Source organism: Aquila chrysaetos, chromosome 4, assembly GCF_900496995.4.
Source record: "Aquila chrysaetos chrysaetos chromosome 4, bAquChr1.4, whole genome shotgun sequence".
NCBI lineage: Eukaryota > Metazoa > Chordata > Aves > Accipitriformes > Accipitridae > Aquila > Aquila chrysaetos.
Window position 1 is genome coordinate 12265577 of NC_044007.1, and position 25566 is coordinate 12291142.

The 25566-nt window shown below is 37.8% G+C and overlaps 2 protein-coding genes across 4 annotated transcripts in view; one reads left to right on the top strand and one right to left on the bottom strand.

The window, feature by feature from the left end:
- The window catches only part of NSMCE2 (NSE2 (MMS21) homolog, SMC5-SMC6 complex SUMO ligase), a 134394-nt gene extending 130086 nt beyond the window's left edge, over positions 1-4308 (bottom strand). The window contains exons 1-2 of one of the 3 annotated variants that reach the window (XM_030010871.1): positions 4288-4308; positions 732-879 (exon numbers count right to left, since the gene is read on the bottom strand). In XM_030010871.1, the coding sequence (XP_029866731.1) occupies positions 732-864 (133 nt within the window). In that variant the 5' untranslated portion in view covers positions 865-879; positions 4288-4308. Of the gene's footprint in view, positions 1-731; positions 880-1660; positions 1679-4012; positions 4138-4287 lie in introns of those variants that run through there. The other 2 variants (XM_030010872.2, XM_041122891.1) reach the window with 2 other exon arrangements.
- Positions 4250-25566, top strand: part of WASHC5 (WASH complex subunit 5) — a 28727-nt gene continuing 7410 nt past the window's right edge. Inside the window, exons 1-18 of the mRNA XM_030010868.2 lie at positions 4250-4378; positions 5390-5690; positions 7990-8135; positions 9232-9316; positions 9586-9686; positions 10631-10823; positions 12815-12967; positions 15487-15600; positions 16738-16909; positions 17792-17919; positions 18779-18908; positions 20060-20172; positions 20798-20964; positions 21593-21668; positions 22380-22490; positions 22616-22756; positions 24240-24320; positions 25006-25107. Coding sequence (XP_029866728.1) covers positions 5505-5690; positions 7990-8135; positions 9232-9316; positions 9586-9686; positions 10631-10823; positions 12815-12967; positions 15487-15600; positions 16738-16909; positions 17792-17919; positions 18779-18908; positions 20060-20172; positions 20798-20964; positions 21593-21668; positions 22380-22490; positions 22616-22756; positions 24240-24320; positions 25006-25107 — 2199 coding nt within the window. The 5' untranslated portion in view covers positions 4250-4378; positions 5390-5504. The remainder of the gene's footprint in view (positions 4379-5389; positions 5691-7989; positions 8136-9231; positions 9317-9585; positions 9687-10630; positions 10824-12814; positions 12968-15486; positions 15601-16737; positions 16910-17791; positions 17920-18778; positions 18909-20059; positions 20173-20797; positions 20965-21592; positions 21669-22379; positions 22491-22615; positions 22757-24239; positions 24321-25005; positions 25108-25566) is intronic.

The following is a 25566-nucleotide window of genomic DNA, read 5'->3' on the forward strand; positions in this document are numbered from 1 at the left end:
ACAGGATTCTTGTTCTCCACTCGTAATTAAAACTATTAGGGTTTTGGAGCTTTAAAGTTTTTATTTTTTCCTAGTGAAAACATTATCACAGATCTAAGAAGACAGAGAATCGGGATGCCTAATGTTTGTCTTTGAAAAGTAGCTTTGCAGTGCACCTTTTATAGTGAAATAGCAATGACAAGACTGTTAGAAGTGATTACAGACTTTAGGTAACCCATTTTGCAAATGTCCAAAATGAAGCACCCTAAAAGGGCCTAATTTTCAGCAGAGAAAGACAGCATTTTTAAAAATTGCATCCCCTAACAGGTGTCTCAAGCTTTGTACTCAAAATCATTAGCATTATTTTAATATATCTTGCCCTAAACATCAAATAAAACACACACAAAGAACCAGTATTAGAATGAAAAGTCATTTTATTCACCCACTTAAGAGGCCTTCTCCATCTTGCTCAGCAACGTTAAAGTTTTTACAAAGCTGTAGGGTAACAACCACTGGAACACAATTAGTTTTGGGTGTTACAAAAGCTGGGACAATGTTTGCCTGGTACTTACATTTTCACTGAATTTATCATTTAAGACAATGAAGTGATTGGAACAAAAACACCCTGGTCTAGCCAGAAGAGCTACAGCTCCTATAATGAACGTAGATGTTGACAGTAACTAAGACAAAATACAAAGGCTTAGGACTCATCTGTCAGATTCAGGATGCAATACAAAAGAGAATATACTTACTGAAACTTTCCACAAGGTCAAGGGCAACATGAGTAGCAATATCCATTCCGGTATTTATGTAAGACTGGCAGTTTTTCAAAGATGAAAGAGAGGAATCCACAGAGTTGAATGAGATTCTTGCACCGCCTGGCATCTTGAAATTGTTACTCTAGAAATAACAGATACAACATTTTGAATGCAGTTTACACCCAATTAATTTGGCAGAGAAAACAGAAGTACAGATAACTAACCATAAAGCAGTGTCAATAGAACCACTGCAAACATCGGAAAGCAGGGATGAAATCTAAGCTCCCAAGATGTCAGTAATTTCAGTGGAACTGCAATTCACCAGAGGTTTTCAATTCACCTCCTATTCAATATTAGGCAAAACTACACCACAAAAATCAACTTGCAGTTTTCATCTGTTCATTCCTATTGCTAAACCACCATGAGGTTCAAACTCAATGATTATGTTCACTTGAAAATTACTGCCCTATTTCAGATCCAAAGAAGCCCACATGCCCAAACCTCATCTGTGTTTTCTAGGCATATTATCAATTAGGCCAGAAAGAAATATGACTTCTCACATCCAATTCAGCCTAGCAACTACAAGCCTGTCTCAACAGTTGGCTCTTGGAAAAAATAATCTATCAAAGGGCCACTCTTCTAAGAATGTACTTAACAATAAAACACCTAGCACCATTTTTAAATAAAAGCCCACCTTACAAATGCTCTCTACCTCCCCCAAAGATGCTACAAAATTTTAGTACCGATGTTCCATTTGCACAGAATAGTGTCGCACAGGAATCGTGTTTATCTTCTTTACCACCATCTTCCTTTCCAATACAGACCCACAACCTACAGTCTTGGGGGCATTAACTGCTTCTCCTCTGTCATTAATACATCCTTCAAGTGGGTTTGCTTATGCTGTGCCTATCCACACTGTTCACATCAGTTGGTTTCTTCTCAAAAATTTCAACTTCTGCTCTTCCTTCTTCATGCTTTGCCATAACTTGCTCGGACAACATGTAGCTATTACAAGAAATATGAACCCGGTGTGCAGATTTTTATCCTTTAAGTTGCAGGAGATAAGAAAAATTCTGCTCAGCTTTAGATACATGGTTGTTCACAAAAAAAACCCAAACAAACAAAAAACCCCACCAAAAGTCTTGGATAGACATAAATACTGCATTAGTCCATGTAAAGAATAACTGATATGTTCAACGACTACACTGAGATCATACTGGGGGAGGTAGAGAACAGAATCCACAACTGAATTCGGGGTATACCAGAAGTTTTACCTGAGTCATACACAAAATAACAAGGGGACAAGTTGTTCTATCAACAATAGCCTTTGACAGGTTATAGTCCAACAGAAATCTGGAAAATATCTAAATAGAAAGGACAAAGCTTTGCCCAAGCTTTGCATACGTAAGGCTGTATCTCCCTCTACTACTTTCCCTGGGACTCCAAAACTACATCTTGTGCTCCCTCTAACCTAAACAACATTGCCACATTTCTCACAAATATCGTGCAGACTATGAGACCTGCTGTCACGCTCTCTTCTCTCCTAATGTTTTCTTCTGTATCTTTTTCTTTTTTTCCATTTAAAAAAATGTGCTTGGCCACTCAAGACTACCTTTTATGACACCATTTTTAGGTCGTGCTTCCAACAACATTTTAACAACAGTTCAAGTCTACCACAACTTGAACTTCTGAATTACAAACTGCCTTCCTCTCTATCCCCTTCTAAAGGGGCATTTTGTCACAGACCAGGGAGCAGCCTTCAACAACAGTTCCAGTTATGTCAGCTCATGCTCTCCCCGTCAAAAGGCAGTGATTGCCATCTTTAGAGATCTTTAGAGGTTGTCAAACTGACAACAGAAGACAAGGAAAAAGTTCCTTACAGAACTCCTTGAACGTAAAGGAAAAGGATGTTCTTAAAGATTTAATAACAAATGCTTTCAGCTGTTACATTATTTAACTTTGTTTTTAAAGCACCTGTTTGCCATCTTAATAAGACTGTCTGTATAGAAGCTGTGTGATCCAAATATACACTATTAAACCGTCACATAAAATCATGTCAGCAGCTTTATGTTTCTGGGCCCATTTAGTGTATCAAAGTTAACAGTGAGAACTTAATTCCCTTCTTGAACTTGGTAAATCTCAGTCACTGAGAAAGCCTGCTGTTCTTTTGGAAATTTCACAGATATACACTGTGAAAGGCAGGAATCTGAAAAAAACAACAGTGCAAAGTTAAAAAGGGTTCTTTCTTCTCTTGAGATTTGTGGAAACACTGAGCAAACTACACAGGAACAGAAGTTACTGTTTACAATATTAAATCATACCATTGCATTGGTAGCTTCATCTCAAATTCTCTTTTGGAAAATAAGTTCAGTACTTTTGGACAAGTTTTCCCTTTTTTTTTTTTAATAAAAGATTATTGTTCTTAGAAACTGTTTATGATCCCAAGCAAAGATTTCACTCTTGAATTTTCTAAGTGAATTCTTCAACTTCAGCTTGCAGCTGTCCATTCCGCCTTCAGAGGAAAAGCCATATTCCTCACTGGAATTGACTTAACAGCAGTGTTTTTAAGGCACTCTTTTTTGCCAGGAAGGTCTTCAATGGGTGCATCAATGAAGCACTTAAAATTTGCAACTCCCAGCCCCCAACCCCCTCACTTCTGGGAAATACAACCAGCAAAATCAGAGTTGAAAAGGAGACCAAGTGAGACTACCGAGGCAGCGTTTTTTTCTTTCAACAATGAGTGATCAAATGTTCCAGACAGCATTACCAAGCAGCAAACTTAAATTACAGTTTCTATTCTGCCTCTTATTTTAAAGATTTGAGCAAATCACCGAATTTCTCTATGCTTCAACATACCAAACTATGAAGCAGGGATAAGAAGAAAAAGAGTTACTTCTGTAACACAAGATCTACAGGTGACAAGTGCTCACTGACTACCAGGGCTAGTGTCTACCCCCTAGATGCACTCGGTGGCCATCTATCACAGGGAGACGTTACTCCCCTGCCACAAAGGTCGGGACAAGAGCCCACCAAGCAGGAAGCTCCGCTCTCCCAGCCCTCTACCTCACTCCCCTACCCCGTCCATGACAAGCCAGGGCAGCTGGCCCGGCCCGGCCCGGCCTGCCCCTCGTCAGTCACGCACGGAGGGCAACGGCCCCACATCCCCTCCCCGCCCGCCTCTTCCCGCTCCCTCGGCCGGGAGAGCGCTGCCCTCACCCCGCCAGAGGGGAAGGGGGCGGCGAGGGCAGCCACCCTCACCAGCGGCTGCTGCTCACCTAGTCCCAGCCGCCGAGGCCCGAAGGGGCTCCTGGCCCGGCGGTGGCCCCCGCACCGACCCTCTCGGCGGCAGGAGCAGGCGGCCGAGCTGGGCCCGGGGGAGGCGGGCCAGGCGGGCGGCGGAACCGCCTCATCAGCCGGCGCCTCTCCACATGACGGCGCCGTCATGTGATGGGAGGGCTCGGCCGCGCCGCTCGGAGCTCCGCCGCCGCCGCCGCCTCCTTCTTCCCCGCCTGCCGCTGCCCGCGCCTCACCCGCCGCCGCAGCAGCTCACCCTCGGGCGGCCGCCGTCCCTGCCCGCAGGCGCTGACGGAGCCGGGCGCCCTCCTCGCTGCCGCCGCTCACCGCACCAGCGGCGGGGGAGGGTGAGCGCCGCCGAGCGGGGGTGGCACCGGCGGGGAGGCCGCTGGCTGAGGGGAGGCGGCGGGAGCGGGGCGGGGGGCGCCGCCGCCGCCGCTGCTCCGAGGCGGCCGTTGCCCCGAGGCGAGGTTCAAACCGTGAGGGAGAGCGCTGGCTGGGCGGGAGGCGGGAGCGTGCGAGCGGCATGGTGACTGGCGTTGGCGGGGAGGGATGGGATGGGATGGGATGGGATGGGATGTGGTTCAAAGCCCAGGCCGGCTCCTGTGGGGTGTAGGGCCCTTCTGTGGGCCTTGCGGAGCAGCTTGCTGCAGCGCTAACGCACTGCACCCCGCCTAACGGGAAGGCCGGGCTCCTGGTTCTCCTTTGGGGGCAGAAGAGGCACTGTCGTCTTGGATTTGGCTCAGTAGGTTGGAAGGTCGTTGGTGAAAAGTCAAGTCAACTCATAACTTCCATAAATGTTTCTAAACATAAAAAGCTTATTTTTAGCAGTGCTGTGCTCCCTGTCTTGCAGGAAATGTCAATAAATGAAATTGTGACTAGGAAATGCAACCACAGCATGGAAGCTAACCCTTCAGCAATAAATAAAGGAAGGGAACTGTATCTTTTCCATTTGCTATAAAAGTTTTCCTTCTTGCTAAAGCCTATTATAGTCAATTTGGTTGTATTTTTAAAGTGGCTATTATAAACACATCCTGTTATATGTTTTTGCTTGCTGCCATCTCCTTGGGTGGTCTCAGTTGTTTCAGTATTTGTGATTGTTTCATTCTTCGATAGTTCTCTTAAACTTTTCTGGTATAAAAGGTCGTGCTTTCCTTGCCTGGTCACACAGGAGACTGAGTCAAACAGCGTATGTGCTGAAGATGAACTCAGTGCTTTTTTTTAATTTTACAAAGCTGTGGATAATTTAGTTTTCATAAATTCAAAGATTTGAGAGTATGCTTAAACATCCACGTAGATTAAACTGTCAAGAATACGAATGTGAACCACTCTGAATGTACATGGCTTTGGTTTTACAGGTTATTAATGGCGCAGCTAGTTTCATCATCAGACTTTCTTCTTCAAATAACCTAAAGACTAACGATAAGAATCCAGCTGCAGGACTTCTGCTGCTTTGTCACATCCAGCGCCACAATGGTCGATTTTCTAGCTGAAAACAATCTCTGTGGTCAGGCAATTCTTCGGATTGTGTCCTGTGGAAATGCCATCATTGCAGAACTTCTGAGACTTTCTGAATTTATTCCTGGTGTTTTCAGGCTGAAGGACAAGGCTGATCAACAGAAGTATGGGGATATCATATTTGATTTCAGTTATTTTAAGGTAAAACCTTTTATTTTTAAACTTCTTAAAGCATTCCTGTCCTGCATGAGGGGGCTTCAGGTTATGAAACAGCCATTCTTGACTATTGTGTTTATTACTAGCATTCTTCAGAATTTACTATCATGACTTCTTGCTTAGTTTTTACCAGAAATTCACCAAACTGAGATAACAATTGGGATATGCTTGCATGCTAATGTTCCACTTCTGGGATATCTTGTATTTTGTATACTTCTGGTCATACTCAGCCTTATCTTACTCATTTCAGTGAGCAGAAACAGTCTAGTGAAGTTTCTGTGCTTGGACCCCTAGGCAGAATATAAGTATAACTGGTACCTGCATGGAGAGTATCAGGACAAGAAGGGGGTGGCAGTTTTAAGTGCATTCAAGAGCAGTCCCAGCTACACATTTCAAAATGTTTGACGAGTCATCTGGACTGTGAACTTTGATGAATACCGATTATATGAAACTTAAGTATTGGGTTCTGGGAATTGTTTAATTATTATAATTATTATGATTATTATTATTTCCTGCAGGAACATTAAATTCTACTTTCGCCAGCAGGTTCTGAGCCTGTGCAGTTGGTTATTTTCCTTTGGAGCAGTACTGTGGGCAGTATGCCCATCTTCTTTTGGTTATCTGTAGCTTATTCTTTGCAGCCGTGAAAACTGCTTTCTGCTTTCCTGTTTGACAGTACTGTGATTGTTCATTCACTGGACTCGTCACATGTGCTGAATAAACAAATCAAAGACTAGTGTCCATGAAAAGCCCTTATTTCCCTTACAAAATTGAGCTTCTTGCAGTACCTATTTCCCTCTGTCATTCTCCAGCATGATTAAGAGGGAACTACAGAGACTATCTAATCTGACTTTATCTGGATTGTACAATACAAGAAGTGTTAATAGTAAAGCAACGGGGGGGATATTTTTTTTTTTTTTGTAAGAATTGTAAATTTCAAGCACTGTGAGCCTTGGACACTGAAAACCCTGAGCACAAATGATTTCCCACATATCTTTAGACCTAAGTAATTGTTAGAAGTCTCTTTTTATAGAAATTATTTGAAAATTTAAAAGCAGATAGGTATAATTGGTGAGAAATACCATTATCCTTGAAATTGTAAGATTTTTGAATATTAAGAAAGCACAACAGTGCTGCTGCTTTTCAGAGTAATCACCCCAAAATCCATAAAAGACATACTTATAAAGCAGAGATTAGTGAATTTACAGATATTTTCACTGCGAATGCGCCATTTCTGTATTCATGATTCTTATAATTACCTAATGAGAAGAGATTTGACGTTTTGAAAATACAGGCTGTTTACTTTGTGCATTTGAACTTGTAGGCAGTTTGGGGCTTGCTTTTATCCTTTGTTTTATGTAGGTATTTTGGATGAAAAGAGAAGCAGAAGAGCATTTTTAAAACCACACAAAAATTGTCAGCTGGGTATTAAGCTTGATATTTTATTTTAACTATTTTAAGCTATTTTTATGGAGTTTGTGTTGACTAAATCCTTTTAAGCCATGATCTCATGCTATTGTAAGTGGTCTGTGGAATGACATTAACAGTATTTTCAATTAAATGTTAACAATATTTTCAATTAAGCATTAATGGTATTTTCATTTAGATGGTGATGGTAGGACCAAATGGTGGTTATGAGAAGTGTTGACAGTGGTAAATGGTTAGAAAAGTTTGTACAATTGCTTTAAGGAAGTCGGGCTCTTCATCCCACCCTTTTTCCCCCACGGTTTTTAATGACATAATTTCTGCATTAATTTGGGGGGCTAGTGCTGAGCTAGATCCAGAGTCTGTAAAAAAAAAAAAAAAAAAAAAAAAAAAAAAAAAAAAAAAAAAAACAAACAAAACAGGTCTAATACTTTCAAGCAGCTTAAATGTATGAAAAGGTACTAATCTTTGTGAGGTCTTAATGTTATGATTTCTATCTGAGAAATCAATCAGATCAAATGTGTAAAGGAAAAAATTCCAGCAGGGAAATAGTTAACACTACAAAAAACACACAGTGGCTTCAGATGCATTGGGGCTTTACCCAAAGCATTAACTATTCTTTTCCATTGGTTACATAGGATAAATCATATTTAAAATCATTGCAGGCTGTAACAAAGTGTAAAACTCATCTTTATGGAATCAATGTTCAATCATGAAGTAGCTTGGAAAACTACAGATCTTTGTTTTAATAAGAAATGTTAATTCTGGTGTTGTGCGCACAGTGGTGGTTGTTCACCAAGAGAAGTAAAATAGAGGTCAAAGTCAAATATTGTCTCTAAAGATTAATTTCTTTTCTTAGGGGCCTGAGACATGTGAAGGCAAACTGGAAGCCAAACCTGAGTTACTGGATTTAGATGAAGAATTTCGTGAAAACAACATTGAAATTTTGACAAGATTTTATCTAGCTTTTCAGAGTGTACATAAATACATTGTAGATTTAAACAGGTATGGTATCTTAAATCCATGTGGATTTTCTTAGAGACTAGACTACTGTTTAGTCTTAATAATGAGAAGCTTTTTCCTTAGAGACCCAATACACTCGCTGTTGAACCATATTCATGTGCACCTGGAAACCTGGATTGCTGGAGTGAACACTTAACTTTTACTCCTACTGTTGCTTACCAGCATAATAAATGACTTGAAAACATTTAACCTCTGTACCTCATTTCCTCAATTGTAAGCTAGAGCTAGTTTTTCTTCGTTATCTTGGAGGTTGTCTTGAAGATTTTTGTAATAAAAGGAGACTCCATATTAGTAAACTAGGGTTTTTTTGGTCTGGCAAAACAGAATATCAGATAGGGTTTTTTTCTTTAACTTTCATTGGCAGTATTTTCCTGAACTTAATTTTTCAGTGGAGTTGCCATATTCTCAAGTTTGCTACTCTTACCTGTAAAAACCAATATGAAAGATTCATTAAATACTCTAAGGAAAAGTTCCAGAGAATCTTAAGTGTAAGAATTGTTTTTGTTATTGATCTTATATGAGAAGATTAATTAAAAAATTAAGTGTTTAACATTACTTATTAGTAAGTAGTGCTACTGGAAAATCCTTTAATAGGAAGAAAACTTCTGTTAATCAAGATGAACATACTCTATTTCTAGCTCTACCTTCCAAATTGCAACTGAGATAAATTTATGGTATTTCCAGGAGATATTTTTGACGTAACTTGAAAATGACAGTTTTAATAAATTTTGGACTAGAAGCCGCCTCAGTACTCTCTTCTCAGGCTGTTAGCCATCCATAAGAAGATTAAGAGAAAGTTAGCTGTAAGTTAGAGAGTATCCTCTGGTGTATTTCACATACACCATCAGGATATGGCAGGAGGCTTTTGCCAACTGGTTGGCTCTAGCTAGGAGTTTTAGCTTCTCATTTCATAGCAGAGCATCTCTTCTTCTTTATCTGAAAAACTCTATGCTGCTTGTACTAGGGAAATGTTCTGATGTGACTGTTGACTTCCAGAGAAAATCGACGAATTGAGTTCTGAGGACATGCAATTTGAGAGCAAAATAGTCAATGACCAACTCTTTGTTATGATCCCTAGATATTTAGATGACCTCAATGAAGGAATTTACATTCAGCAAACATTAGAAACGGTCCTCCTTAATGAAGATGGAAAACAGCTTCTAGTAAGTATTGAACAGTTCTGTAATAGTAGAAAATGAACCAACTAGTTCAGTGCCAAACTAGACAAAGATTTAAATTTACTGAATGCATGGAAATGGTATGACTCGTTTTTAGGAGGACAAAGACCAAAAATGTACAGCCTGCCATTTTTCATGTTGCATTGACTATGTAGTTGATGTTGCGTTAGTTTGCCAGTACGTTTGTCTTTACGTGTAACTACAAAATTGTATTTATGTGATTTCTTCCCTTCATTTTTCCTTTTTCTAAACAGTGTGAAGCGCTCTATTTATATGGAGTCATGCTACTGGTCATTGACCAGAAGATTGAAGGAGAAGTCAGGGAAAGAATGTTGGTTTCCTACTACAGATACAGGTAATGTATATTGGTTTTCAGAAGCACTCGAGGCTGAAAGGATGTAACATGCAGTATATTCAGTTACCTACATTATTGAATTAAGATAAATGGAAATATCAGCAACTTTTTGACTGTCTACAGATAGAGTCTAGTAATTCTGCAGAGCTCTCTGCATGTTGACAGAACTCCTTGCATTAGCTGGTTTTCCAGGTCTAGCTGCAAAACTGGAGCAACAGATTTTTCATGCTGTCACAGTAGAAATTTGAAGTCTGCTGACAAATGAACTTTCAGCTAAAGTTTCAATGTTGCAAGTGCCAGCTATGAAAGTATCACAGGTTCCCAAATGTGTGAGAAATCTTGGTGAAAAGTCACCAGCATCTAGATGACAAAGGTATTGCTTCTTGTAGTTTCAGTGCTTGATTAGTCAAATCAATAATGAGTTTCCAGGGTAGGTTGACAGCATCATGACGGTATGACAGTTAGGGTCTCAAAGGGTATCAGTGCAAATCCTTTCACACATACAAAAAAGGAGGTATCCTGTTTCTATGCTTATTTGACTATGTTTATGCCTCTCAGTATATAATGAGAGAGAATTCCTTAACTCTGGAATGCAGAAGTGGATCAACAAGGGGAATTCAGAAAGGGGAGGAGAAAAGAAATAGAAAAAAACCCAACAGAACAAAACTCCTCCTCTGAATATAAAGCTACTTGTTTCTGTTCCTGAATAAAGTTCACTTTTCTGTTTGTGCTTTGTTTGCTTATCTGGGATTCCAGTATGGACATTTATCAGTGTCCTCCTATAATATGGGGAACATTATATTCATGGAATAAACAGCCAGAAATCTCCCAGACCTTAGTATCTGCTCATTTTCTTGGAGGAAGGGCATGGTTACAAGGTGGGGAAGAAGAGGAAATAGTTAGGTCATACAGCTCAATTTTTGTTCCTTTCTTTTGTAAAACAGTGCAGCCCGATCCTCTGCCGATTCCAATTTAGATGATATCTGTAAATTGCTTCGAAGCACTGGATACTCAAGCCAACCTGGAGCTAAAAGACCTCCAAACTACCCCGAGAGTTACTTCAGCAGAGTACCCATAAGTGAAACATTCATTAGCATGGTTATTGGCCGCTTACGGTCAGATGACATTTATAACCAGGTAAGTTACTATGAGATAAGAGGGATCTAAAACTGAATATAAAATGGTTTCTCAGGTTAGTTACTCGACCATGAAGCCCAGAAAAAAATAAATCACAGAATCGTGGAGGTTGGAAGGGACCTCTTGAGATCACAAAGTCCAGCCCCCTGGCTCAAGCAGGGTCAGCTAGAGCAGATTGCCCAGGACTGTGTCCAGTTGGGTTTTAAGTATCTCCAGAGGTGCTGACTGCAGAACCTCTCTGGGCAACCTGCTCCAGTGTTTGGCCAATCTCACAGTAAAGAAACCTTTTTTATTTAGTGTCTTTAAATAATAAATGATTGCCCACTCTTAATAACTCTTCATTCATTCAGAGATTCCCATTCTTTTAGTTACTGCAAAGAGATTCATCATCCATTAGTAGACAATGTGTTTAAAAAGGAACACTATTATTGCGGTTCTTGACTATGACAATTGTATTAACAAAAGAAAACAAAAATTGAAGCAAGGTATGAATAATGGCTACTGTATTTGCAGTCTCTTCTAATATGACTCCTTTGAGAGATCTTTAACAAGGCATTTGCTTTTGAGCAGGTTTCAGTCTTAAGCATGGACAAGCGATCTTATTTCTGTAATTATTGGCACACTTTTAGTGAATCCTGGAAAACTGAAGCAGTTTATAGATGCCAGAAAACCAGCATTGGAAGATTAATGAACAATTGTAAGAAATAAATAAAGGCTTAAAACTTTAGGCAGGAGTAATAATGGAAAAGTAGGGACCTTATTGAAAACACTTTCATACAATTGACAGATATATTAACCTTCAACAGGGAAAAATTGTCTTTTCGGTATTGTACTGTAAGAATTTTTTAAGTTGTGCAGAATTCTAGAAACAAAAAAAAGAGAACTTAGCAAGTTGTGAAAAAAGCCCATTTTATGATATAATCTATGTCTCTGATAGGAAACTGTAAAATGTTTGTGAGACTATGCTCTTGTAAAGTACTTAACCTAGAAATCTTACTTAAATCAGCTGGTATGTTGCATCAAAATTACTTTTCCTCTTTTTTATATAATATTGTTGGTTTATTGCCTTTGCATTAAAATAATATTACAATTCATTAATTTTATTTTGTAATGCTTACAGTTGATAATGGAAAACATTAATGCTTCTATACAAAGCATGATTATAACCTATGTACTTTTTCCAAATGTAGTACAAAAAGTAGGGTAGAAATCTTCAGCTCAACCCAAACTGAATACAGCCTGTTTTACTAAATTATGTTATGTCTGAGGTATTATCTCCTTTGATACTTGCAGCTTATTCATGATGGCAGTGGGCAGAAGCCTCCTGATTTTTCTTACTAGTCTGCACAGTTAACCTAATAAAATAACCAAACAAAATTAAAGAAAAATAGAATGTTATTAAATAAAAGCAGAGAACCATTTTCCTAACAACAAATCATTATGTCGTGTTCAATATTATTTTGATACCAACTTTTTTTGTTAGTATGAAGGTCTTTTAATATATTATCCTATGTATTTTTTTAAATGAAAATTCAGTTGGTAATTTGAATCTTCTTGATCTTGCTGGTACATGGCATTGGTGAATAATTAAATTACCTGCATCCTAATTGCCTATTACTTCAGTTAAATGAATACTTGTTTCTATCTGAGAAGAACTAAACATACCCAGTTGCTATGAAATACTTATTTCTAACTCTGCTCCTTTCAACTCATTGTAAGCTCTTTGTTCATCCCTCCTTTGACTCATTTACAGCATAATAATATTTTACTATATCCTGTTAAAGTTAGCAGACATTTACACAGTCAACTTTTATATTCTGTGAAATATATCTGGTAAATATGCTGCATGTATAAGCATGTCCAGCTTACCCACATATCCTCCTTGCCTCCTATTATCTATATACTGTACTTTCTATTGTGCCCCATAATCTTTGCAAGTGGTTTGTGTTGCATTATAGTATGTTCAGTTTTGGTTTGTTCCCTTTTCCTAGGTTTCGGCATATCCATTACCAGAACACCGCAGCACTGCCCTGGCTACTCAGGCTGCTATGCTCTATGTGATACTGTATTTTGACCCTTCTATTCTTCACACTCAGCAAGCAAAAATGAGAGAGATAGTGGATAAATACTTTCCAGATAATTGGGTAAAAAATAATTATGTTTTAAAACTGTTCCCTGGATTTAATGTTATAGAAACAATTTACCTTCCTTTTAGTGTGCATTATAGAAAACATGTCCTAAAACTAGAATAGGTTCTTCTCTGGGGAAATTTTACTTTGTTCAGAATGAAGTGGTCTGAGTCAAACCTTCTGGATAAGTGTGGAAAACTATCCTTTGACAATATCAGTTATTGTCTAAAATGCTTAAATCAACCACTCTGATACCATCATGGTAAAGTGAATCGTAGAAAAGTGTAGGCTGGAAGGTAATATAGGCATCTTCTAGTCCAGCCATTTCCTCAAAGCAGGACTAGCTTCAGAGTTAAATAAGGTTGCTTGGGCCTTGTCCAGTTGTTTTGAAAATATCTAAAATGAAGATCTACAGCCTCTGTGGGCACCTGTGGCTGTGCTTAATCACTCTTGTGGTGAAGAATTTCTTCCTTCTGTACAATTGGAATTTCCCTTGTTGTAGCTTGTGACTGTTGCCTCTTGTCTTTTCACTGTGCACCTCTGAGATGGGTCTGGCTCTGTCTTATTCATAACTTCCCTTTAGGTAGTGGAATACCACAGTCAGATCCCTTAGTCTTCTTTCCTCCAGCTTAAGCAAACCCAACTCCCTCAGCCTCCACTTTCGTAGTGGGTCCCTGTAAGTGTCTTGGTGACCTCCTGTTCGATTCATTACAGTTCGTCCATGTCTGTCTCATACTGAAGAGCCCAAATCTGGACCTCATGAGGGGCTGACTAAATGGAAATAATCACTTCCCTCAATCTGCTGGCTACAGTATGGCCGACATAGCCTAGTGTATGATTACTCTTTGTTGTCATAAGGCTGCATGTCTGATTCATGTTCAGTTTGTCCACCAGGACGATTAGGTCCTTTCTGCATAGTTGTTACATAAGCAGTGAGTTCCCAGATTGTGCTGTTGCAAGGGTTTGGTTTTGTCCCAAGTAACAGGACCTTGTATTTATCATTACGTGGTTTCTGCTGGTGAATTCTACCAGCTTGTCAAGGACAATCTGGATGACAGCCTTGCTCTCCAAGAAGTCCCCCCACACTGATGTTACTTGAAAACTTGTTTAAGGATTCATTCCATGCCATTGTCCAAATAACTTAGAAGCAAAACCTGTCACTCTGTGCAATTCTATAGACCTTTTCAGATGCACTGATCAAAATGGAATTACTATATGTCTCAGTATTGAGATTTAGGGTTTCCACCCAGAAGCCCTAGTCTGCAAAAAATGCTACTGAAATAGGCTGGCATGTAGCAATAGAGTCCCCAGGTAGTCTATGTCAAAGGGAATCAGACTTAACAAAGAAATTATAAATTAATTTGTGTGTATCTATTCGTTTCAAGTTGTGTTCTTCTGTACCATAAGAAGAACAGTGAAGAAAGGAGGGAAGAAACTGTAATGGCTGCTTATTTTAATAGACATGAGAACCCATCAGTTTCTGAAAAACTGCAAGCTTATTTTAGAAATGAGAACTTGACATTGTGAATTTTTGATTATGCCAGCATTTTTATTCTCTTGAGTTCATAGTGCAAACTGTTCTTTTAAGACAACACCTATCTTCTTGTGATCAGGTATGGATGAGTTAGCTGCATTGTACAGAATACTTGACTCTGAGGCTGGTTTCAAATGATTGTTAGCAGTTGAAGCGTAGCCTTTTGAGGAGCTGTGCTCTACAGGAAATAATGAGCTTCACTTCAATAATATGAGAGGGACCCTCATATCAGCAGACCAGTGTCCCATTTGCCTTTACTGGCTTCCTTTCTGACACTGTCAGAAGAGTTCAAAGGCTGACAGTGTCCCCCTAGATGTGATCACTCCTGGATGGAGGAATACTGGAGCAATAGTGTGACAAAGCTCATAATGCCACAGCTCTGTATATCCTCCATCTGTCAGTAAGCCAAGGCTTCCATTTTTAATCAAATATCTTACAAATGCTTCTAAGTCAACCACAATTCTGTATTTTTAATTACATTTAAACTTGGGCTAGGGGTCTGAAATCAGTTCTTCTTTGCTCCTTAAAAATCACAGCGTGGAATCATAATTTCTTTTTCATTGTGTTCACCATAGAAGATGCATTACATTTCAATTTGGTCCTTTGGGCATTCTCAGAGTAGGATTCATTCAGATCATTTTTCCCCCTCTATCATAGTCGTTTCCCCAGTTGCTTTCATCAGTCTTCTATATAGCATCATGGAAATGAAAAAGTCATAAATTCATAGGGGAAAAAATAGAGGCCAAGGATCATACATAGTGACTGAAAGAACTGTGAACTTGTTTTCAGAACTAAGCCTCTAATTAACTGTGTGCCTTTTATTTCAAAGTCGTCTTACTCCTTGATTTCCAAAGGTGGTGGAGCAAAAAGTACAGCTACAAAAAAAATTTAGTTATATTTATACTCACAGCATATAACTTTCTACTCATATTGCTAAAAGTATGTCTTTTTCTTAATAAAAATACCAATGCAACTTCTTGTTTTCTGCTTCCAATCTTAGGTTATTAGCATTTACATGGGAATCACTGTAAATCTAGCAGAAGCATGGGAACCATACAAAGCTGCTAAAACTGCTCTCAACTACACACTGGATCTTTCAAATGTCAAAGAGCAGGTATATAAACCAGAGTTAAGTATTTTTAGCAAGATTCAAGCTGTGTGGGCATCTCAAGTATATTATATGACATCAATAATGCGTGGGTCTTTTTTTCTTGCACACAGTTCTTTGCATTGCATTCAAGCACAATACTTTGAATACATCACTTTGTACATGACTTTGAGTTAAAGATACTTCAAAGCTTCAAAATCTGGTCTTCACAGTACTGCTTGTTTCACTTCCTCTTGCAGTTTGTTTCTCGTAAAAGTTTCAGGGTTGTGACTTAACTGAATAGATCCTAGCAGTCATCGCCATTTTGTTCATTATTGGGATGTCTTAAGCTGACTGTAGTGTTTGGTCTTTCATAGATAACAGTTTTGGAAGTTACACATTTATGCTGATGGAGTGTTGCACTCAGTCAGTTTTAAATGGGGCCTCCCAAATTAAATAAACGATAATCTGGAAAAAGCATCTGATTTAAAAGAATGATACCGGAATGCTGTGTGATGCAATTCAGTTAGTTCTTTTTATGTTAAATCATTTTTTCCATGCCTAAAAAACAGTGAGTAGTATTGTGTTGGTTGATTGTTTGCACAATCAACAAATCAGTTGACTGATGATAGCTAAATGCCTCCTTAGAATCTGACCCTAATGTTCAGGAAAGAACACACAGAAGTGTCTAATTAGGAGAACCGTACTATATATTGTCCAGTAAACTTAGGGAATATGAGCAGACGTTTTTCCTTAGTCTTTAGGGAAGAAGTTCGCTAAGTAGAACTGACATTTAGTGCATAACAAGTATTTCCATTCTGGAATAGATTTTCGTTGTTGTTCTTCCTCATTAGGCAATAAAATATTAGTACCATTTTTTAGGAATGATTTCTAGAGAGTACATAAGTGAATACAGGAAGTTAACAACTCTGCATTTTTGAAACATTATGCTTCCTGTGTAGGCTCTTTGCTTTAAAATTTAGCTTGCATCCTTTGTCATGCAGTTGCAGTGTATGATACTGCCTACTAGTAATGATAATAATTTTTATAGCACTATTTTGATCCATGTGACCTTTAAGTTCTTGGGAAGCCATAGTCACGTTGTACATGATGTGTTCCATTTGAGGCAAGGATTATATTGATCCAAGCTTTGTATATTCTAAGGCAAGCAGATACGCTGCAGTCACTGAGCGAGTGCATACTCAGGTGCAACAGTTTCTCAAAGAGGGCTGTCTAAGGGAAGAGCTGGTGCTGGACAATATTCCCAAGCTGCTGAATTGCCTGCGAGACTGCAATGTAGCAATCCGCTGGCTGATGCTTCACACTGCAGATACAGGTAAGCCTTCATGCTAGGCTTGTAGTACAGAGCTGTCAATCCCGCTATACCGGTGCTTCATGTTACATCCCGAGGGAAGATCAGTGTGTGCTGCTGTTGAAGTCAGCAGAGTTTCATCTACTGTTTGCAATAGATTGTTGAGCTGTTCTTTTGCTAAGTCTTCTAAAGTCTTTGGCTGAAACGGCACACTTGCATTTCCTTAATTCTTGCAAGCTAGACACAGATATAAAAAGTAGTGTGAGAAGTCATGATCCTGTTCAATAATACTCTGCAGGAGAAGTCTGGGAACTGTATCTTTTTCTGCCTTATCACTTAAAGCATCATTCTGAAAGTTTTACCTAGCACCAAAAGGAAAGCAGTAGCCAACTTTTTAATATCTTAGTAATTAATAGTTTAAAACTAAGGGTTTTATTCTGTTGAACTGAAATTCAACTGAAACTGTTGACTAATGTCTCTGACATGAATTTGGGTCTGTAAACTTACCTATTTAGACATTCTCTTGGTTGAATGTTTGTGCTGTCTTTGGGGCTTCTTGGTATGTGAGAGGATTTCTGTTATACCTCCATGCGTTTTTTGTAATGTTTTCAGAAACGTTGATCTCTGGGCTTCTCAGTCAGGTGTACTAAATTCACATTTAGTTTGCAGAAGCCAGCAGACGAGTTTTAAGAAGGCTGAAACACCACAGAAACCTTAATTATTTCCACTTCTAAGGAAGGGTTGTACAAGGGTGGTGAGACCCATGTAAATGGAGAACAAGTGGGGACTTACATATCAGGGCAAAATGTTTTTGCTTTCAAGCTATTAATAAGAGTCTATTTACAAAGATTGAAAAGCTTGGCCAAATTCTGTAACAGTGTAGAAATGTTGTCTTTCCATTTTCAGCTTGTGATCCAAATAACAAACGTCTCCGCCAGATAAAGGATCAAATTCTAACAGACTCAAGGTACAATCCCAGGATCCTTTTCCAGCTGCTTCTGGATACAGCTCAATTTGAATTTATTTTGAAAGAGGTAATGTGCTGCTGCCTTCTTCAACATTTTCCCCTGAATGGCAGAACAGAACTGAAGACTTGTATAGTAGTAGCACACTTACCACACAGTCCACTTACATAAAGAACTATTATTTTGATTTGTTAATTCTGAGTTTTCTAAAGAAGATTACAAACTACTGTTGCTTGGAAGTGACTTTTGCAGTCTTGCCAATAATTGGCAGTTTTCATTCTTTACCCACCGTGTTTATATTTACTCAGAATTTTGCATAAACATCCTGATAACAGGCATAATAGAATCTGTTGAGCAAGCTGCATAAGTTTTTATCCTGCCATACTTCTCTTTTTCAGGCTTTCTTTTAAACAGAAATGAAAGCCTATGTATGTTGAGGATGAGCTGCTAAGAAAACTCTTACACCTATATATGAAGTTCTGCCATTTCTAAAAGATTCCCCATTAATGCTCTGGTACTAACCTGGTAGAATATATAAGAGCATGCTTAACTTCATGTACATGCTTTTTTGAATTGGGTTTCTCCGCATAGGCTGAGAGGACTACGCGAAGTGTAAGTCAACATTAGACCAGCGTCTTCTAGGATCTCTAAGCTAAAAAAGTTCCTGGATATTTTTATAAGTGACTAAAAATCAGTAATATCTGCATTGTACTGTTTTTTAAAATTCAGTTAGTTTCTATTACTGTATGTCCATCACACTGGCTGTATTTCTTAATGTTTTTAATTTTGTATTTAATATTCTGGCAAGATCTTAAAGTTATGTAGTAATCACTGTAAGTCGGTTCCATCTGTTTTCAGTATTTTATTTCATCTGTTGTAATATGCCTTCTTGCCAGTTTTGTAAACCAAATGCTTCATTTTTCAACAGATGTTCAAGCAGATGCTGTCAGAAAAACAGACAAAATGGGAGAACTATAAAAAAGAGGGATCTGAAAGGATGACTGAGCTTGCTGACGTCTTCTCAGGAGTTAAACCTCTTACTAGAGTGGAGAAAAATGGTAATTATTGAAAACTAAACTGTGGGGGGAAAAAAATAATTTTGCTTTTTATTTCTAAGCTGATACCAAAGAAAATACATGATGCTAATACTGATAATAAGAAAAATTTTCACGTCCCTCAGCTGGCACAGAGGTCTCTTACATGCTGTCTTGTTTAGGTTTTCCGCATATATTCCATGTAAGCCATATTTAGGTACCTAATATTTAGATGGCTGTATTCTTTAAAATATTTTCTATCACTTTATTTAGATATGCCAGGTAAGACTATGAATGCCAGTTCACTTTTCCGTGTAGAATGGAGATCACATTACTGTGTTCTATGTACAAAGGAGTGCGAAGATCATGCCCATTAAATAAGGGGGTGGTTTAACCTCTCCTCTCATTTTTTCCCTAGTTGTAAACTGGATTTCTGTTGTATCGGCATCTTTTCAAACCTTCTTTTACTTCTCTTCTGCACTGAGTGGTATTTTTCTGATTCTCCAAGTTGTCCAAGGACTTAAAAGCAATGAATCTATATTTCTTTCCAAATTTCTTGCTCTGTTTTTTGAAACATTGCTTTTTTTTTTTTTTTTTTCCCTTCCCTTGAACTAGCATAAGAATAAGAATTGTAAATCACTCTCTCATTTGATCAGGAACACTGCATAAAGTGTCAATATAAGGGCAACATTTGTGATCGAACCAAAACAACAAAATTTAACATACAGGCAATTTTCTCACATGCTTCCAATTAAAAGCAGAATTACCTTACTGAAATATTTCCTTTTATCTTTTTCAGGTCAGCAAACTTGTAGCTAAAACATAGAAATTGCAACTGCAAAGGCAATTAACATTGTAAAACCGTTCATAAAACACAAATTTATGATTTAAAGGGGTTTATCATCCTTGTGTAGATTTTATAATGCCCAGTTGTGTTGGTAGTTGGTTTTTTTTTAATGTTGTATGTGAAACTTAGCCGAGCATTTGCCTCTTTACAAGTCTACATGCTGAAAGACTAGAGTTTTAAGAGTAAGATGAAGACTTTTTAAATAATCTCCTACATGTATAGCATTGAATATTTTTTTTATTTTTATTTTTTTTACTAGCAAGTACCCTGTCTTTGTTGCTTACTGTACATGCAAAGATTTGATTAATTTTTTCTTGTTCTTACATAGAAAATCTTCAGGCTTGGTTCAGAGAAATCTCTAAGCAAATAATGTCTCTAAACTATGATGATTCCACTGCAGCAGGCAGAAAAACTGTGCAGCTAATACAGGCACTAGAGGAGGTATGACAAAGAATTTTTGAGATAAATGACCTTGTCCTTTTGAAAAATAGCACTTGATACACATGCACCAACTTCCGATAGATGAGTTAAAAAACAGATCTGCATTTTAACAACTGTTCAAGTCTGTAGATCTTTGCAGTTTTATATATACAGTCAGCAGGACTTGCTTATAGACCTTGTGATTGTAAAATAAGGGATATAGCATGAAACATAATGCCAACTGCATCTGAGGATTAGTAGGGTTTTTTTAAGAAATGAATTCAGTATTAAATGTTATTTGGCAGCATTACTCATTTTATTAGAAATTCTGAAAATAAATTCATTTGAAACTAGAAAGAATAATTTGAAAGGCAAAATAAAAATATCCGTATTTGTTATGTATGCATGTCTTCTACTTCCAGGGTATAAAAGAATACTCAGTATGGTGTTTCACAGTACACCTCTTTGAGTAACTTTGTGAAATTTATTATTTAATCCATTCTAAAGTAGGCTAGTATTTGTTAAGTGTCTTACTGTAATAATATCCTGAAGAAATGTCAGTTTACTGATTCTATTTGTATTGTTGTCCTTAAAGATGAACAGAAAAAAAGGAGTTGTTTTATGTGGTTGGTTTGTTTAAATATAGGTCCAAGAGTTTCACCAGCTGGAAACTAACCTGCAAGTTTGCCAGTTTCTGGCTGACACCCGCAAATTTCTCCATCAGATGATCCGAACTATCAACATTAAAGAAGAGGTCTTGATCACCATGCAGATAGTTGGTGATCTTTCTTATGCTTGGCAACTAATTGACAGGTATCTGAGCAGGAGCTTTTTCTTCTAAGTCAGTCATCATTTGCGAAACTTATGGGAAATAACATGCATAAATATTAATACCATAAAATTTCCAATTTAAAAACAGCCTTGTTCTGTGAGTTGTTGAGTATATTTAACCCTAATCAACTCAAACAAGAATTAACAGTCATCCTTGTTATGTTGTTAGCTGCAGGTTAAGTGATACTCTAACTTTTTGCTCTCTATCCTATTCTAAATATAACAATTTTAATAAGCTTCTATCTCCAGCCTTAGTCTACTTAAGTGTTCTCCATAATACTGGAGTTCCTATTTCAACCAAAAGAAACAATGAAAGACAAATGTTAGAGAACTCATTTTCCATGGTGTGATTTTGCTGAGCTGCTACTTCATTGCCTTGGCTGTTAACACTCCCTGATGCCCTCTTCTTTTGCCCCACCTACCCCTTTATCTTACAGGGGTTTTTTTGAGCCAATATCTCTTCAGCTCAAAATTCTCCTCTAGTGAAGTTCTTTAGCGATCTCCTGTGCTATTTCTAGATTACACTGGTGCTGGTGACATGTGATTTAAGAGTTTAAAATAAGAGTTTCAGGGGAAGAAGTTGATCTGTTTTGTTTGTTTCCTACCCCAGCTTTACATCTATTATGCAGGAAAGCATAAGAGTCAGTCCTTCTATGGTAACTAAACTCAGAGCCACTTTCCTAAAGGTAAGCATGAACAACGGTGAAGGTACTTGACACTGCAGGTCAACCAAAGCATTTGTTAAATAGGCCTTAAGGCTATGAAGTCACAGAAGAGTCAAAACTTCCTTTTACCAACATTTTCTATATCCAGGTTTTTTAGACTGTATTAAATTAACCCAAGGTTAGTTTTAAAGAAAATAAAACCAAGTTATGCATGGTTTTTTATGCAACCAGTTATATTACTGCTGTTAAGCAAATAAGTCTCATCATCCAGCTTCTACTCATTACAGTTATTTGCTGGAGACATTGGTGCATAGATGGGATCCTCTGCATATGTATCGGAGGAGGCTGAAGGAAATACAAAAGTTGTGTTGGCTATGCCCTCTGTCTGTCATGAAGATCTGGCATCAAATGAAAATATGTTCTGTAGAAATAAGAGTGCGAAATAGCATGGGAGGGAGTGTAAAATTACAATGAAAAAATATCTTGTGCAGCTGGTACGATTTAAAAAAAAATTAGTAAGGGGAATGTAGCATTATAGGCTGTTGGACTTTTTTTGACTTTTAACAATTTATTTTTTTTTTCCTGTTGGCAAACCTGATGTAGTAACACTGCTCTTTAGGAAGAATCTAGTGGTTTGATTTGTAGGTTAAGAGCCTGAGCAGGAGAGATCAAGCATGTAATTTACATTAGAAAAACAGTCATGTGAAGTTACAATGTTAACTTTATTTCTAGCTTGCTTCTGCACTTGACTTGCCACTTCTCCGCATCAATCAAGCAAACAGTCCTGATCTTCTCAGTGTATCACAGTATTATTCAGGCGAGTTGGTTTCCTATGTAAGAAAGGTAGGCATTTGAAAAGGTGTAATTATCTTGTTCTCTAATTACTTTTTCTTAATTGAAGTTTTTTGTTGGTTTTTTTTTTAATGAGAATATACTGACTGTGTTTGTTTCTTCTTTCATTTACAAAGGTTCTACAGATAATTCCAGAAAGCATGTTTACATCTCTTCTCAAAATTATAAAGCTTCAGACTCATGATATTATTGAAGTGCCTACTCGCCTTGATAAGGACAAACTACGAGATTATGCTCAGCTTGGACCACGATACGAGGTGCAGTTAAAAATAGGGAATTCTGAAAAAGCATACCTTATAGGTGGCCAACTCCAGCCTAAGTTAAAATAGGTACAGCTCCATAGAGTTATACTTCAACAGTGAAGTTGGATTTGTTGACTGAGTAAGAATTAAAATTGACTAGTGTTATCATGAGTATATCTTAGGTTTCCTGAGGACAGATGAGTAACTTTTGCTTTTCTGTTGGTAAAAGTTTGAACTTTTGAACTTGTAGAAAAGGGAAGGAAAACTAAATATATTTATAAATGAGGGTAAAGATTTTTGGATTTATTTAGGTAGAGAGGAAAAAAAACAAACTAAAAACCCAAGTCTGAAATGAAGCTCTCCACATTTGGAATGCTTGTTCCGGGAGAAGAAGGTTGAAGACTGAATAAGTCAGCAGGGTTAAGCTTTTTGCTGCCCTCAAATGTGAAGACAGAATGGAGGCATGTTGGTTTAATCAGATAAAGCTGCTATTGTTCATTGGCTTTTTGTATGGGTTTTTTTTCTTCTGCACTGTTATCAGTCTGGAAGAGTGAGCAAACACTAAAATTACTTGGGTTTATTTTTAATAGAGAAAGATGAGCAGCAAAAACCTGAGTAGACCAGTAACTCTTTCCCTCAAAGAATGCATCTTTGATCTCTCCAATTATCAGTTAAGATGCCAGCTTTTTCCAGCAGTTTTTGCCAAAGTGCTTACTTGTTAGGAGTTTTATACAAACAGGCTGTGGTCTCTGATTAAGCTGACGTTCAGACCTAAACACTAGGTTTAGACTCCCTCATTAAACTTTGTAAAGACAGTTTATTTGGGGGGGGTGGGGGAAGGCAGGGAGGCAGGGGTGGAGGAGGCGGCAGTATTCAGTAATATTTATTTTATTTTGAGGAGGTAGAGGGGAAACTAATCATCTCACACAAAAACTTTTGATTTCTGTAGAATCGTAAGTCTGAACTATGTTGTTTCTGTTCTATGTTGTAAATGTCTTAAAGGCAAAAGACTGGCTTGTCTGAACTCTGAGCTTAAGGATGCTCACCTAATAATTTAAAACTAAGTGAATGTGCTACTTTATTAAATCAGTGGAAATATTGAAGTGGACTCATTGCTGGCAGCAGGCTTTATTATGAAATAACTACTTCAAGCTGTGTCCCTAGCCTGCTCAAAGGTACCAACTTAAGAGTTTTATCCATGATTTGTACACACATGATATAGCCGGCTAGGTCTTTCCTCCCATAATCTCTATAAAGCCTCTGAGTGTTACCTGTTCTTTCCTACTGGTAACATACCTATATTGATCTAATTAAAAGCAAGATTATTATTGTAGTATAAGTAAGTCTAGAACAAGATGTAAAATTGAAAGTATATCAGTGCAAATTACTTTAATCTAAAATAGGAAGCTACCACTGGGAAGGATGTATACCTTTTTAGTGTAATTATTTTAATTTATTGAATCACTTTAATAAATTGTATTATCTCTTTCTATTGAAGGTTGCCAAGCTAACCCATGCAATTTCAATCTTCACTGAAGGTATCCTCATGATGAAAACTACTTTAGTTGGTATCATCAAGGTAATGTTCCATTATTCTAGTAGGAAAAAGTCATTCAGTGGCAATTACCACTTTAGCACAGATATTTCAGCACATTAAGCAAGACCTTGAGGAAAGATAAAAAGCCAAGAAAAACTAAGTTTGCATACAAATTTTCAAACGGTGATACCTAACTTGACATTCAGAAAAGAACTGTATTATTTAAGGTTGTTAAGAACCCACTGTGCTGATTGTAATTGTAAATAAATTAATCAGCCTTAATTGGCGCTCTTTGTTTTTTTTCCTACTGGAAAAATGACTGCAAGCTTTTCTGAAGAGCTGTTTCTTCCATTGGCAAAGACTGCTCTTCCTGCATTGCGATACCTTTTCAGGACCAGGAGCAAGTATAATTGAAGAAATATACACTTCTTAATGCATACTGACTTCTTATAATTGTACAACATTCTCAATGGATCATTAACAAAGATTGAATATGGGAACTGCAGACCTTTGCCATTCAACTTAAAGGAATTGCATATTATCTAGTACAAGTGTTCAAATATTTATTCTTTGGACAAGCACTGGTGGGAAAGTGCATCTGTTAGCAGTGCTTTCCAATTCGTCATAAGTACTTAGTATCGTTCTTGGTACAAACGAAATACTTGGGTTTTGTTTGGGTTTTTTTATACCTTTCTGACTTTAAGAAAAAAATGTTTCTTCGACTTAGGTGGACCCAAAACAGTTACTAGAGGATGGAATAAGGAAGGAGCTAGTAAAACGGGTAGCTCTAGCTCTTCACAGGGGACTCATCTTTAATCCTAGAGCCAAGGTGTGTAACAGCTTGATTTTATTTTATTTTTTTATGTATCTTGGGTTTGCTGGGACCTCTTTTATTATAGTACCTTCTAGGAAATAATTCATACTTTTCTATACAGATTTCCTTTTTGCAAAAAAAGTACACTTTTTGAACTCAAAGGTTATTTGGAATGCCTTATTTGATGTTAAAATGAGTTTATAAACTGCTAAGAGTACACAGAATTCAAAAACATATTTTTATTCTATTGCCAAGTGTCCTGTCAATTCTAACTTCACAGTTCTGTCTTTGTCTGTGATGACTGATGACAACACATGATATGTATAAGCCAGGTAAACATAGATAGGCAATGATAGAATAAGGAGAGTGACTCCTTGTTTTGATCCTGTCCAGATTCTTGAGTCTCTCTCCCAGATCAGTCAGTAGTACCACTGAAGCCTAAAATAGACATTAAAAGCAGGAGGAAAAAATATT